General features: G+C 41.3%; 1 protein-coding gene across 2 annotated transcripts in view; it reads left to right on the forward strand.

Annotated features, from left to right (window-relative positions):
* The first annotated feature begins 472 nt into the window (after nucleotides 1–472).
* The window catches only part of SIK2 (salt inducible kinase 2), a 96,598-nt gene continuing 80,220 nt past the window's right edge, over nucleotides 473–16,850 (forward strand). The window contains exons 1-3 of one of the 2 annotated variants that reach the window (XM_034754724.1): nucleotides 529–624; nucleotides 8,618–8,660; nucleotides 10,602–10,665. In XM_034754724.1, coding sequence (XP_034610615.1) covers nucleotides 10,605–10,665 — 61 coding nt within the window. In that variant the 5' untranslated portion in view covers nucleotides 529–624; nucleotides 8,618–8,660; nucleotides 10,602–10,604. Of the gene's footprint in view, nucleotides 625–8,617; nucleotides 8,661–10,601; nucleotides 10,666–16,850 lie in introns of both variants that reach the window. The other variant, XM_034754723.1, reaches the window with a different exon arrangement.

The raw sequence follows: 16,850 nt of genomic DNA on the forward strand, positions 1-16,850 counted from the left end.
AGGTTTTATTAGTGTATTTTGCAAATGAAAAAAAATACTGACTAGTTTTAGTTTGAGAATTTATCATTGCATTGTCCCAGATAGTGACATGGGGCTGCTGCAAGAAGTCTCAGCAAGCTGTTTCATCCCTCAATATTGCTTCATGTTCCCAGGCGTCAGACTGCAGTTTCTCCATTTATTACTTCAGTCCACTTGCTCACATGCACAAATTAAGAGGCACTTGAGGTCTCTTCTCCTCTGTCTAAGCCCCTGCTGGTATTGCCTGCACCTGTTGACAATGCTAAAAGGATTTCGGTCAGCAGCTGAGTTCCTGGATCAGCAGCATATCATCTTATGTGCCTTATTTTTTATAAGTGAATTATCAAATTCTAAGATATAGCAAGTCTATTTTTGAAATTAAAAAAATGATCCAGAGTCCTAGGAATTTGGTGTCCTGTTAACAAGCAGGGGTAGACAAGACTGGAAAACTGATTTAAAGAAAAAACATTTTTGTTCCTTGGGCTACAGGTGGCAATAAAAATAATTGACAAATCTCAGCTGGATGCAGTGAACCTGGAAAAGATCTATCGAGAAGTGCAGATAATGAAAATGCTCGACCACCCGCACATAATAAAACTCTACCAGGTACAGTTACAATCCTCTTGCTTCTCCCCTCCCCCCCCACATGTTCTTGTGTAAAATGTTTATGGATGTCTAGTCCTCTACATCAGTGACATTTTATGGGCTGCTGGTTCATAGTATACATTCGGCTTTTATGTGGTTGAGTTGTTTTGGGTGTGTTTTTAGTCTTTGTGCGTGCACAGCAGCATATTGGCCTAATTCATTCTGTGGTTAGCATTCATGTCTGCCTCATACAGAGTGACTCCAGAGGTGTCTGAGATCTAATTTTTAAAAAAACGGGGTGATTTAGTGCTGGTGAGAAATGCTAGAGATACCTGGAGAGTGAACCTCCTATTTATTCACATAGCAGGTACAGTATGAGCAGCAGCTGTGCAAGTTTCCTTCACATTACTTTGCCTATGTGCCTAAACTGAGAGTGAGAGTGGCCTTTGGTTTTTCTTGTTTTTTTTCTGTTGAGCAACTCACTGCCATAACGTTTGGCACCCTTGGTAATGTTGGTAATCTTGTAAAGACTTGTCCACTGGGATCTGGACTGAACCCACCAGTCTCCTTTCAGGGAAGTTACCAACCTGCCAATAACACTGCTCTACAGCCAAAATGCTTCTGAAATAAATGTAGTCAAACTTTACTAATTCTGGGTCACTGAGAACGAAAGTGATGCTTAAAATTGTTGATTGGCTCTAGTTTTCAAGATATGCTATTGGGTCAGTATATACGACCCTTGACTTGGGAATGGCGGAGAATAAGTGAGTTTTAAAGGGAAGGGATCTCAATTTAAACGAGAAATGACTAAAATACATCTTTGACTGGATCTATGAATAAATCTATGACTGGGTTTGGACAGTACTTGCTTTTTAGGCAAAACAATGAATGATGCAATCTGAAGCTGGTATTGCGTCATACATTATATGAATTGCATCATGTTATTCCTAGAAGTCATGGAGGATGCATCATAACGAAGCTTCCATCACTCTGCTGAACAAATTCCCATATATCAGCTCTAGAAATCATACAGTGTCGTGCTCTTATTTGTCAGTGTTTGATTTTGCAAAGGGACACATTTCTGTTTAGCCAAAGTGAGCAGAGATGCCTCATACTTGTGTGAACAGTGCAGATAACTTCTGCTATGTGTGTGGTGAAGTGACTATCACAAAAGCGCAGTATAACCACTATGGTTAAGAGAGCCTATCACCTTTATTTTGGCTGCAAAATTGGAGATCAGGACAAGAGGTGGGCCCCACACATATGCTGCAACACTTGTGCAACAAATCTTCGCCAGTGGTTGAACAGGAAAAGGAAATCTATGCCTTTTGCAGTGCCAGTGATTTGGAGAGAGCCAACAGATCATACCAGCAATTGTTACTTCTGCATGGTGCCTTCAGTTGGGAAAGGTGTGTCAAAGAAGAAAAAGTGGACTGTGCATTATCCAAACATTCCATCAGCTATACGCCCAGTACCCCACGGAGAAGGACTGCCGGTTCCTGATGCACCAGAATGATTCTCACTTGAGTCAGACGAGGAAGAGGATGAAACTTCTGGTCCTGAACCATCAATGTCACAGGATCCACATTTTCTCCCATCCTCCTCCTCCTGAACCACACCTCATAACACAAGGTGAACTGAATGACCTTGTCAGGGATTTGGAACTACCCAAGAGTAAGGCAGAGCTGTTGGGCTCCAGACTACAGCAGTGGAATCTCCTGGTAGGTGTTGTTAGGGTTTCCATGTTCCGTGATCGTTAAAAGGATCTTGTCATATTCTTCTTCATGGAAGGTGATCTTGTAGCCTGCAACAACATCGATGGTGTGATGGCAGCCCTCAACATCGTTCACAATCCAGATGAGTGGAGACTGTTCATTGATTCATCGAAGACTAGTCTTAAGCTGTTTTACTGCATAATGGCAATGTTTTGCCATCAATTCCAGTTGGTCATGCAGTCCATATGAAGGAAACCTATGACAACATGAAACAACTTTTGAAGTGCATAAACTATGACCAACATCAGTGGCAGCTTTGTGACGATTTGAAGGTTGTTGCTCTCTTGCTTGGTCTGCAGACTGGATACACAAAGTACTGCTGTTTTCTCTGCAAATGGGGTAGTCATGCAAGAGATTCCCACTGCATCAAGAAAGATTGGCCACTCCGACAGTCATTGGAGCCTGGGAGGAAAAGTGTTCAGCTTCCACCACTTGTTGAATCAAGGAAGATTTTGTTACCATCCTTACACATCAAGCTGGGTCTGATGAAGAACTTTGTCAAGGCCATTGACAAAACATAAGCAGCTTTCAAATACCTCCGTGGAAAATTTCCAAGGTTAAGTGAAGCTAAGATAAAGGAAGGTGTCTTTGTTGGTCCTCAGATTCGTGAACTTCTTCGAGATGATGCATTTGACCATGCACTGCGTAGCAAGGAAAAGATGGCATGGAAAGCCTTCCAGTTAGTGGCAATAAATTTTCTCGTAAACAACAAGGCAGACAACTACAGGTTGTTGGTGGAAAACCTCCTCAAGGCATACAAAAGCCTTGGTTGCAACATGTCACTAAAGATACTTTTTTTGCACTCTCATCTAGATTTTTTTCCACCAAACTGCGGAGCAGTGAGCGACGAGCACAGCGAGCGATTTCACCAGGACACTGCAACAATGGAGAAACGCTATCAGGGCAAATGGAGCCCATCCATGCTTGCAGGCTATTGCTGGACAGTGACGAGATGCTCCATTTAATGAATACAAGAGACAAGCCAAGAAGCGCCGAGTAGACACTGAATAGGACTAAACTATGTACATAATAGTTTTTTGCCTTTTGTTTCATAATAAATTTTATTTACATAACCCTTTTGCTGATTTTTAAAGTGTTATATAACAGGACAGGTGAAATATTATCATGTAAAGCAACCATAAACACATGAAAAGACCTAGGTTTACAATTTATGATTAAAACTCTATCTACACAATATACATAGACATAAAATGTAAAAACTTAAATATCTTAGAAACAGTAGCCAATCAGTTGTTTTAATTGTCATATTTGAATTCAGCACATCAAAATACATAATAAATAGCACATTTTATCTCTGAAGCAGATGACGTCTCAAAAACTGTAGACCAGTGTAAGTGGTAACTTTCAATTAAAACCAACCACCTGCAAGTGGAAGATTCTTAAACCCAATCCTTTGAACTGCCCAGTTCCCCTAAAAATCCAGGTCCCAGTTCATTGTTGTATGGTCATTTACATCGGGGCAAAATGCTGCCTTTCCTGTCTGTGTGGGTGTAAGCAAGTACACAAGGTGCAGGGCAAATCATGATTTGGATCTTTATTTTTCCGAAGTCATGAATAAATCTGTATACACACAGTAGACCATGATGCTGCAGATCCACTTATAGAGGTTGTCTGTAAACCTATTTGTGTAATTCTGAACAGAATCTTTGTATCTGCTGACTAGTTTCAGTTGATGTATGGGGTTTGCCGTACAGCTGGGTAGGTTCAGAGTTAAAGGTGAAACTGCCCTTTCCTTGTCTTATTGTGTCTTGATAATTTAACAGACTTTGGTACAAAGAGATGAGGTAGAGGGAGTTCAGTTTCAGACGTTTCTTGGTTTGTTCTTCATTACACTTCAGACTTCAAGAAAGAAGTGTGTGCAGAGATGTTGAGTCTTTTCTGATGTCTGGACGGTGTTGTGTATCAGGCCTGCTGTAGACTGGGACTGGTATCAGAACCCAATATATTGTGTAAAGAATTTCAAGGCATTCAACAGTTAGTCCTTCTGATTTTATGAGGCATGCCACACACACTTCCCACTGATGCTGAATCAAAATCTGTCTGAAATGATTAGGGACTTATAATGCCAGCTTGTCTTATTGGCATCCAGATGTTCTCTGCCCTGAGCAGGAGCAGTACTGGAACTATTGACAAGGGAGGTGAACTCAAAAGTGGAGGCCAAGGCAGAAGTAGAGTAGTAGAGAAATTCTACACAACCCATCCTCTCCACAGCAACCCAAAAGCTAGAGGTAGCTCTGGGATGGGAAGGGGGAACCTTTTCAGATACCTACCAGCTAGAGGCTGAATTTGAAATCTGGATCTCCCAAATAGGGTCTAAGGATAATACATTATGGTAGGAATGAATGGGAGGAGGAACATCTTTCTTACAGGTCGTCGTTTAGTATATTTGGTCCTTTGGCTCTCAAGAATATAATATTTCTACACCTACATGTTATATTCTTGAGAGCCTCAGTTCCTCTTACTGCCTTTTGCAGCGAGACAAAACAAGTGATGCCCACTCCCTTCCTTTTAGCAGAATTTTCTCTCGTAAATTAGTTAATTCCCTTCAATTTCCTCCTTTTAAATTTTTTCTATATGAACACACACACCACCCTGCCCCCCCCCCCCAAAATTAAATTTTAAGTTTTTTTTCTTCTGTAATTTTACCCAGTATCCAGACCTAAACTGGCAGATTCAAAACCCTCAGGCTTCAAACTGTGGCAATCCTGTGACACTTATTCCACTCATAGATGACCACAGCTGCTGTGTTTGTCATCTCGGGGAGAACCATGTGTTAGACTGCTGCTCTGTATGACATTCCTTTTCTGTCTCAGCAACTAAGTCCAGAGACTCTCAGAGTCAAACAATCAATGAGAGGGACTTCAGCGCCCGAAGAGCGAGGTTTGACATCCAAGATTGATCTGGTCCCTAAGTTCCAGTCAGCCAGTGCCCCTGCAAGTTGTCATGCAACATCCAAGTTCACTACTGGCAAAAATCCACAGCCCATCTGGCAAGGATCAGGAACCAGTGAAGACTATCTTGGTGTCAACTTCCCACCTTGGCACTGAGAGCCAGTACTGCAGTCTCACCAAGGCAAGCAAGATCTGAACACTTGGATAGACACTGCTGCCTGTACTGATCCCCCTCGTCCCACAAGGAGAGACTTGTGGAGGAAAAAATTTGCTAGGGCCTAAACCCTCTCTCTGCTCTCAGCAGCAGAGTGCTAAGCTTGTTCATTCGGTGGGGGCAAGTGATGCTCAACACTTGGAACTGATCCACATCTCCAAACTCACAATACCAAAGTCGGCGCAAAGATCAGCACTGCCTCTGGGAGAAATTTCTGGCTCTTTTCCCCACCTTGTCAACCTTTTCAGCCTCATTTTTAAAATGAGGCCTCCAGAACTGGATGTAATATTCCAGTATCAGTCTCATCAGTGCCGTATACCTATGTAAAATCACCTCACTACTCTTCTGTTTATACACCCAAGGCTCACATTAGCCCTTTTTTGCCATATTGTCATACTGGGAGTTCATGTTGGGTTATTTGTCCACTACAATGCCTACATCTTTTTAGGAGAGAGTCTCTTCTCTCCTGGATGCACTCCTCAACTCTGCAGGTATGATGTTCCTTCATCCTAGATCTAAGATCATGTATCTCTGTTCAAGTTAGGGAGGATGATGACCTGTTTGCCTCTACACCTGAGCCCCAAACCTCAAGTTCTTTAGATACCAAAGACAGTCCAGACAGAGGATACCCACCTACCTTTGACAACAATCTTCTGTGTACACACCCAGCAAGAAACCAGGATTATCTCGGAAGAGACCATCACTTTCTTCAGTAATTGGTCAGTCTAAATCAGCTACACCAAATTTGATAGAGCAGTGTTAGTCACTTTATTTAGTGGCTGCCAGGACTTCTCAATCCCACCTTGTAGATGAAACAGTGCTTATCAGTTACCTAGAGTGGGATCATATGGACACAGATTTGAAGACGATAGGACGGTAACCTTATAGGACCTGTAGTTCCCTGACCCGTCAGACCCCTTTGGTACTGACCGCACCAAGACCACCCACCTCTGACGCAGCGGGATCATCCGGTACCGTGCAAACCAAAGACCCTAAGGTGGGTTCAGACAAAGGCACAAAAGGGAAACCTACAATCCCTGCCTTGGTACTGCCAGAGCCACTCAAACATGCAGTAGTAGCACTGAGCAGCTTGGTTGTGCTACAATCTATGGCGTCACCTCCTGCTTCCATGGCGCACAACCCTCGGCACTGACAATCGCGGTAAAGGCATCAGTACCACTGACAACACCCTGCTCAGAACTGATATACTCTCCATACTGCAGCAGTTTCTCCAGCATAGAGACCTTTTAGTCTCGTCAACACCGGAATCGCCACTCCTCGGTACCGACATTATTTCTGCATGGTTGGTACCATGCCAACTTGCTACACAAACCAGATCAGCTCCTCCTTTATCCAGTGACAAGGATGATGATGAGGAAGGGAAAATCTACTCCTCCCATTGCTCTTCGCCTATACAGACGGCCACCAGACCGGGTCCACTAGAATAACATCAGTACCACCCAAGAGCTGAAACTCAAGGATGGTACAGACACCTCTGGATGCTGCCACCAATGTCATTCCCACCATAGTGGGCCTACTGGGACGCATGAGCAGCGTACCACCAACACTACCCTAAGCCTCCCAGTCCACACAGGGAGAGGTCAAGGCATTCTCCATCACCTTCAGTACCTCGACCCTCTGAATCCCTGGAAGAGGCAATCGAGAAACTGGAGGAGACTTCAGATCAGGAAGTAACTGTATCTGCCAGTTTTTCATCCTTCTCTCCGGATGAAACTATCATGCCCCCACCACCTACGATGGGGATGACTTTAAACAGTTCCAAGAACTGTTTAAGAGGATTGCAGACTCCTTGGGTATACCGCTGGAAGAAGTTGCAGAGTCCCAACATACGTTGTTGGACATCCTCCAAACTTCAACCTCTTCCAAGAATACTCCTCCAATAAATGAGGCTCTCATGGACCCAGCCAAGACTATCTGGAAAACCCTAGCAACAATTATGCCCACTTGCAAAAGAACAGATTAAAAATGATTATGTACCTTCCAAGAGAGTGGAATTTTTATTGTCGCACGCCATGAATGAACGGGGCAGACAACACCACTCCAGATCCACTCCATATAACGGAGTGGAAGAGATTGGATCTTTTTGGTCGTAAAACTTACTCCTCTGTGACCTTACAGTTCAGGATTGCAAACTTTGAAGCATTAATGGCCAAATACAATCACTCCAACTATTAAAAAAGTCTGAATTCATTGAACATATACCAGAAGAAGCTTCTATAGTCTTTCTATAGCTTTTAGCTTTAGCTTCTTCTAAGTTTTTCACCTCCCACTCAAGACTTGAGGAACCTGGATGATCGAACTCTAGACCTGAAAGACTTCTTAAAAATCTATTTTACTTTTCACTATTTATGCTGTATTCTTTTTGCATTTCACTTAAATTGGATGGTAAAAATAGATTAGTCAGTTTCACATTTGTTTCTAGTATCTTTCCTTTTCTGTTATTCATACAAACATGATGCCATGGCATTTTGGGTTATTGGCATTTCAGAGTAAGATTTTGATCTGAATCTACATCCTTATATGTTACAGAATCTACATTTTGGGCCTAACTTCCCTGTCAACAACCTTTTTAGTAAATTTAGGCCAATTTATTTCATGAATGGTGCTTCATCTGATTTCGTATTTGAAATATCATGCAAGAAACATGTTTAACTCAAATTGCAGGCACCAAAAAATAAAACAAAAGAAAAAACCCCTTTGCATTCAAACTGAGGGCCTGATCCTGCAGCCCTTTGAAGGCAGTGGGATTGCTCACATAAAAGATCAACCCTTTGGTGACAGAATTATTCCACTGAATAAAGACAAAGGGCTTGATTTAGCAAAGTCTTGTTTAGCTTTAATTTCATGTTATGGGAAATAGTCTGGCACTTCCTTTTAAAATCAACTTGTGATTCATGGAATAGAGGCAAATGTTAGGGGATAAAATTAGTAGCTAGCATAAGTAAAATTCATCACAATCTCCTAAATGAATGACAAAAAAGAAAAACGAGGGAGAGGGAGGAGTGGAAAGCAGTTAAATTAGGGACTGGAGGGAAGCAAGGACAGTTACGGACAAAGGTAATGCAACTTTTAATTTTATGTTTGCCTCCTAGATATTGTTGTCATTGGCACATTAGAAATACATTTGGTAGATAGGTAAGTAGATAAAAGTAACATTAGCATGCCAAAAACATTGAGTCTTCTAATCTATCTACATATAATGTGCCCATCGTGGGGGTATGCCCACAATATGAGTCTCAGAGCTCCCTATTTGAGGGGGCTGGGCATAATGGGGACCAAATTCATGGCTTTCTAGTGTAGAAAATACAATATTGACGTTTCCTGCCTCCTCCAGGTGTTGAATTAAACCCAACCAACCTTTCCATACTATTTTGTTTTTCAATAAAGAAAATTACAGGCAAAATGCACTCTGGACCTTTATAGAATTAAATAAGGACCCAGATATGGTTGGACTTTCTGAAGATCAGGCATTGTGTTCTATCTGTAGAGCTATATCAAATCTTTTGGGTAATTCATGTGGGTTTTATAATTTTCTGTTAAAGGTATGTGAGATACAAAGTGAGTGAGGTAATATCTTTTGCTGGACCAATTTCTATTGGTGAAAGAGACAAGCTTTTGAGCTACACGGAGTACGTCTTCAGCTGTTTGTTCTTTAGCTCTGTGTAGATCGAAAGTTTGTCTTTCGCCAACAGAAGTTGGTTCAGTAAAAGATGTTACTTCATCCACCTTGTTTCTTGAATATCCTGGGATCAACATGGCTACAACATGTTAAAATATGTTTTAAAACCTAAGAAGAAAAACACATTTCTTCAAAAACAATTATTTACTTGAAACTGTTGCAGTAGTTTCCAGATTGTGAATAAATAAAAAGCCGGAAAATCATGACTAAAGGAGGCTGTGCCCACAACTTACTCAGGTTGGTCTGTCTTTAACAAATTACAGTGCTCAGGTTTGTTTAAATAGTTAAGGTCCAAAATGTGACTGACACTTAAATTGTTATAACCTGCTGGAGAAGAAAATCCTAAATGACTATTTTTATTTTAAAATACAGTTTTTCAGTCTGTTTTTGGTCCTGCTACTTGTGTAATGAGCTATTGAGGGAGCATTTAAAAGATTAAGCTAGGGTGATGCATAGGAATCAAAACTGCAGTGTAATCAAGGAAGTTTTCCTTTTGGGGGTAGATTTCTTGGCAAGTTTGTGTCCTGAATTCTTAGGTGAAATCCCCTTGTTTGGGACAGCGCAGAAATTTTTATGTCAAATTTAGAGATGTAGATTTTGTCCAGTATTTCCAAATTGAGAACAGGCTATCCTTGTGGAAAAGAATGAGGAGTACTTGTGGCACCGTAGAGTCTCTAAGGTGCCACAAATACTCCTCGTTCTTTTTGCTGATACAGACTAACACGGCTACCACTCTGAAACTTGTGGAAAAGGTCACTCAAACAGCATCAGGGCTATAGATGTCTGAGGAAAGAAGTTTTAAGTTGTTTGTAAAATTTCCAGAAAGGTGAAACTGGGGATGTGATGGTTCCATTACCGTACTGCGCACAGTTGCATTATGGTATCAATAGAATCTCATGATTTATCGGATTAGCCACTCTTTCCCAAACGTGCAATGCATTGTTTTTTTCCACCATGACAACTGAGGGCAGCAAGGGCTCCAAGCTTCTTTCCTGTCTACAGACACTAATAATTTTCCAGCAAGTCAGAAGAAGAGTTAAGCAGAACAGTTACTCAGACATGTTGGCTCAAGTGCAAACCACTTTCAGGCCAAGTCTGTTCACTCAGTTAGCATTTGGAGTTGTCAGCTTCTCATAGCTATTATTTGGGACTAAGAATCAAATCTAAGTTGTCATTTAGGCTCCAATTTTAGCAAAGTACTTAAGCATTTGGCTAACCGTCAGCACACGGTAGCCTGGTTGAAGTCAGTCATGTGACTAAATTTAAGCATCTGTGTACGTGTTTGCAGGCTTGAGACCTTAAGTGACTTTCTTTGGGGGAGAAGGGCTGGAATAGCTATATTTATGTAGTTTTTACCCTTCTCCAACTAAACTAATAAGCAATTTCTCCATCAACAGGTGATGGAGACCAAAAGCATGTTGTACCTTGTGACAGAATACGCCAAAAACGGAGAAATTTTCGGTAAGCAAGAGAATATTTTAATGTTAAAATATTAAATCATTTACTTCTGCGGGTTATTTCATCTTACTGGATCAGTTTTTATAAAGTAAATACACACAGCCAACCTGTGGAACTCATTGCCAGGGGATATTGTGAAGGCCAGAAGACAACTGGGTTCAAAAAAGAATTAAATAAGTTAATGGAGAATCAGTCCTTCAATGGCTATTAGCCAAGGTGATCAGGGATGCATCCCCATGTTCTGGGTGTCTCAACATGATTTGATACGGTCTCGCATGATATTCTTATCGATAAACTAGGCAAATACAAATTAGATGGGGCTACTATAAGGTGGGTGCATAACTGGCTGGATAACCGTACTCAGAGAGTTGTTATTAATGGTTCCCAATCCTGCTGGAAAGGCGTAACGAGTGGGGTACCGCAGGGGTCTGTTTTGGGACCGGCTCTGTTCAATATCTTCATCAACGACTTAGATATTGGCATAGAAAGTACGCTTATTAAGTTTGCGGATGATACCAAACTGGGAGGGATTGCAACTACTTTGGAGGACAGGGTCATAATTCAAAATGATCTGGACAAATTGGAGAAATGGTCTGAGTTAAACAGGATGAAGTTTAACAAAGACAAATGCAAAGTGCTCCACTTAGGAAGGAAAAATCAATTTCACACATACAGAATGGGAAAAGACTGTCTAGGAAGGAGTACGGCAGAAAGGGATCTAGGGGTTATAGTGGACCACAAGCTAAATATGAGTCAACAGTGTGATGCTGTTGCAAAAAAAGCAAACATGATTCTGGGATGCATTAACAGGTGTGTTGTGAGCAAGACACGAGAAGTCATTCTTCCGCTCTACTCTGCTCTGGTTAGGCCTCAGCTGGAGTATTGTGTCCAGTTCTGGGCGCCGCATTTTAAAAAAGATGTGGAGAAATTGGAAAGGGTCCAAAGAAGAGCAACAAGAATGATTAAAGGTCTTGAGAACATGACCTATGAAGGAAGGCTGAAAGAACTGGGTTTGTTTAGTTTGGAAAAGAGAAGACTGAGAGGGGACATGATAGCAGTTTTCAGGTATCTAAAAGGGTGTCATAAGGAGGAGAGAGAGAACTTGTTCACCTTAGCCTCTAAGGATAGAACCAGAAACAATGGGTTTAAACTGCAGCAAGGGAGGTCTAGGTTGGACATTAGGAAAAAGTTCCTAACTGTCAGGGTGGTTAAACACTGGAACAAATTGCCTAGGGAGGTTGTGGAATCTCCGTCTCTGGAGATATTTAAGAGTAGGTTAGATAAATGTCTATCAGGGATGGTCTAGACAGTATTTGGTCCTGCCATGCAGGCAGGGGACTGGACTCGATGACCTCTCAAGGTCCCTTCCAGTCCTATAATCTATGAATCTATAAAACTGCCAGAAGCTGGGACTGGATAACTGGGGGTGGATCACTTGATAATTGGTCTGTTCTATTCATTCCCTTTGAAGCATCGGGCACTGGCCACTTTTGGAAGACAGGATATTGGGCTAGATGGACCATTGGTCTGACCCAGTATGGCCGTTCTTATGTAAATTGAAGCCTCAGGGACATTTATACTGTAGCGCACACTTTCTCATTTATCTGCCACGGAAAAGCTGTGACACTAATTGAAACTGTTTTCCTCATTTTATTAATTGAAATACAAAAATATTTCTTAAAAATGTAAACGCTTAATGTAAGGTTTAACAAAATTCTGTTAAGGAAGTGTGGTGTCCTTCTAGCAGAGTTGATTGTATATTAAAAAGCAATGTAGATTCATAGATTCCAAGATTGGAGGGACTGTTGTGATCATCTAATATGACCCCCTGTATAACACAAAATAATTCCTAGAGTCACTCTTCTTTAGAAAAGCATCCGATCTTGATTTAAAAAATCACAGTGATGGAGAATCCACCATGGCCCTTGATAAATTGTTCCAAATGGTTAATGACCCTCACTGTTAAACATTTACGCCTTATTTCTAGTCTGAATTTGTTTAGTTTCAGCTTTGAGCCATTGGATCGTGCTCTGCCTTTCTTTGCTAGATTGAAGAGCCTATTACTAAATAATTGTTCCCCACTTGGGTACATGTAGATTGTAACCAAGTCACCCCTTCACTTTCTTTTTGTTAAGCTAAATAGCTTGAGCTCCTGGAGTCTGCTACTATAAGGCATGTTTTCTAATCCTTCAGTCATTGTTGTGACTCTTCTCTGAATCTGCTCCAGTTTGTCAATATCGTTTTTGAATTGTGGGCACCAGAACTGGACACACTATTTCAGAAACAGTTGCAACAGGGCCAAATACAGTTATAATAACTTCTGTACTCGAGATTCTCCTGGTTGCATTAGCTCTTGGAGTGTGGGCCGAAATCTGATCTCATTTACAATGATGTAACTCAGTTGAAGACGAAGTTATCAGATTTACACCAGTGTAATGGAGATCAGGATCTGGGTTTACGCTTCCTACATAACATGCTAGATGTTCTTCTGTCACAATGAATAGTGGCCCAAACCATATTTCAGGTAAGCTAAAGCACTCTTGTTTCTAGCCTTTTTCAGTCATCAGACTTACTTTTTTAACGTGGCTCCTATGGGGAGTGTTTATTCATAGCTGCTCAGAGTCACTCTACAATAAATTCTGGTAAGTTTAGCGAACATGAACCTGACCTTGTTTCAGTTTTGTCTTTTGAGCACTGAAATTGGAGCAGGGACAAGATTTTCATAATAAATTCAAATGAAATTTGGCATTTTGCTTGTTGTGATATTTTAAAGAGAGTTGTTTTGCTTCTGTTGGTCTCCGAAGACTGTAGCCATGAGGAAAGGCTGAATAAAGAAGTCACCTCGATGCATCTGAGTCCCAAGTTGTATGCTCTCCAAGTGATGACATCTTAGCAGAAGGAACGTGCAGACTTACCTTTCCTTTTTGATCATTTTAAAACTAGTAGTTAGTGAAAAACTTTGGCCCAGAAATTATTTTTATGTGTGCACTACAGTTCCAGAAGCAGAGGGCAGGGTAATTTTTAGATGCTGGGACTTAGTAGTTCTGGCTATATAGAAGGGAAGAAAGGGTAAACATAGTAGTACTGTCCTCTCGCCATCAGATTTGCAACCATAATAGATAATGAGCCCGGGCTTTATGCAACAAGAGTCAAAGGTTTGCTCTTTGAAGTTACCTGAGAAGAAAAGCATTCCTCCCAAAAGAAATGACCTTATACTGTTCTCTTTATCATGAGGGAATAGTTGACATTTCACAAGACACCTCTGGGGCATCTACTGTCATTTTCCCCATTACCAATTATTGCTGCCTTTATATAGCTAGGAAAAAGACTTTGGATAGAGATTGGCCTTATGCTTTCTTACTGTAGTTTCTATTCTTCTGTTATTTTTCCAGTCTGAGAGTTTTGCTATTGAAAGAATCATAATATGCTGAGAGGCTCTGTCATGATACATGGTTACGTAGAAGGCAGTGTTTCCTCTGGCCCCACAGGCTGTTTGCTGTTCTGGCCTTGCCAGTTTTGACTGGTGGGATCAGAAAGCAGTTCTGTCATATCAGAATCTTCCAATGAACAGAATTCCCTTTGCAGCAAATAAAAACTGAGTGAGAACTGTGAAGTAGAATTTTGGAGTATGGAGCCTCCTGAGCAGTTCTCACACAGGTATTTCGTATCTCACACAGGTATCTGGTCTTTGCCTGGCAGAACATTCCTGCAAGGTGTTCCTTCCACAGTGGTAGTAGTAAAGAACCTCCATCATTTCATTAGGATAACAAGATGTGTGAAGGAAGCTTTTTCTCATCTTCCGAACATTTGGAAACATTTCAATGTCTAACAAAGGTCTCTAGTTGTCTATGAACATGACAAGAGGGGGAGGATTGGGAGCTTCATTTTTAAGTTATTATAGGATTGTGAAAAAGAAAGGGTTTCCTAAAGACACTCACATTTCTGGATATATTTGCCCTGGTTGTGGATGTCCTCATATGGGGTGAAAAAACTCAGGAAATCACAGGGTGGTCTCTTAACAGTTTGAGAGCTCAAACAATTAACAGGCAGTCAGCAGATTCCAGGCCAGTAATTAAATTACTGAGGGTTTTTGTTTCCATATCTTTGCTTGTTGATGTACTCTCTATTTGCAAGCCAAGTATGTGCTTGTGGTTTTTGCCTCAAAATATTGATTCTCTCGTTTTCAGTGGTGGCATTTTAGGTGGCTGGCACTGGAAACTGAAGATGGGCCACCTTCAGTCCACAGAACTTTTGGACATTTGGCTGCTAACAGCACAAGAATATCCAATAAGTGGCTGCCCATAGCACATGATGGTCTCAGCCCCAAAACCTGATACGTGTAGCCTAACAGAGAATAAAGATTTACATTCAATATTCCAGTATAGTGGTGGGTTGGCCTGTTGCCTCACAGATGCAGTGGGGATGACTTAAGACTTGTCTACACTTTAAATGCTACAGTGGCAACGGCACTGCTGTGGTGCTTCAGTGTAGATACTACTATACGGGATGGGAGGGGTTCTCCTGGCAACGTAGGAATCCACCTCCTCAAGAGGCGGTATCTAGGTCTGTCGACCTAGTGTTATGTACACCTGGGGTTGGTTAGACTTAACTGTTTGTGGATTTTGCACACCTCTGAGTGATGTAGCTGGGTCGACCCAACTTTTCAGTGTAGACCAGACCTTGGGCTTGTTAAATCCTTTCTAATCGCTGAAGATTTGGGCTGTCCTAAAATGACAGATGCCTGACACTAGAGTAAGCAGAGCACTCATCACGCATTGGGTCTTTAGGGCCCGTCTGGCAGTCTTGGGTGATAATGTAACACAGCTGTGCTTGGTTCTGGCCTTTTAGAGGTCTTCAGAGTACTCAGTCCAAATAGGCTACTCTCGGTTGTCAACATTTCGGTGTAATGAGGGTTTAGATTTGCCAGTCTGCAGGTATCAGAAAGAACAAGGGCTATTCCTGTGCAAACAAGATGATGCTGTCACTCAGCTAGTCTGTTTCCAGTCACCTTTAAATATATCTATTAAAATAGTGCTCCCAGAGGTCTTAAGATTTAGCACAGGTAGAATTTAACTTTGCAGATTTTGGCATCCTTTTCTCTTGGGTTTCTGTATATTACCCTAAACTGTTGGGAATATTTGAGTATAGGCTTAGTTACATTAGCAACTTTGGAGATGCAAGAGTTAATGGGTTCAGAAAGGAAATAGGGTGAGAATGAGACCTTTTCTATTTGGCTGTGCTTCCACAATAGCAGGATGGTGTGTGGTCTTGGTTGTGACGGGATATGATCAGCATTTAGAGTTCTGATCTGTTGGAATGGAAGAAGATACCTGGATGGAGACGTCAGCCTGCTGGAAAAGATGGAACTAATATTTTTTGTTTGTGATTTGGAAATGTGACTTTTCTTAAGCAATGATCGTTGTTGAAATATAACCATGTTGTATATATCAGTCTGTGTACCTTGTCTTCTTGTAATTGGTGTGAGATTGAGTTAGTGCCTAATGAACAGGGAACAGGATTGGGGAGATTTAGGATTGCAAAACATAAACTGAATGTTTAAAGTAGGCTGTCTGGGTACATGGAAATGGAATTAGATGCACCTTAGATAAGGATTTCTAAATCTTCTTATAAAACTTCTTTTTTTAAAATAGTGTTTGATGGCAATCTGGGGTGATGTGCCAGTATATTCTAGGGGCTGGAGTTCACATCTTTCTAAGGGCACAGCTGAAAATACGTTTTATGAGCTCCACCACAGTCCCTACTAGATATTGGTTCATATCACAAAACCAGTCTAATTTTGGCATGGCTAATGGGCCCTGCCATAGAAAGGGCCTTGTCTGGAATAGCAAGAGGCAGGGAGGGCTGCAGGTCAGGATTTAAGTGTGTTAGTAAAGCTGCGTGGAAGGCTATAGGATTTTACATTTTCCGTGCTTTTTATTTATCATGAAAATTCCAGATTAATAAACATCTCTTCCCCTCTGGCAGAGGTCATGAGTTAAGGTCCCCACACAGCATTGTGAAATTGATCCTATTGTTTTACTGGTTCTGGTTATACATCCTGCTGGATGACCATGCACTATTACACCTCCAGGAAATATTTACATTCAAGTCTCATGCTTAACCCTAGTAGATGGTATTCAGCGGTACTTAGTATTGTTCAGCACCAATATGATAGGGGATTCTGTAAT

Source organism: Trachemys scripta, chromosome 21 (genome assembly GCF_013100865.1).
Source record: "Trachemys scripta elegans isolate TJP31775 chromosome 21, CAS_Tse_1.0, whole genome shotgun sequence".
In the NCBI taxonomy this organism is placed as follows: Eukaryota; Metazoa; Chordata; order Testudines; family Emydidae; genus Trachemys; species Trachemys scripta.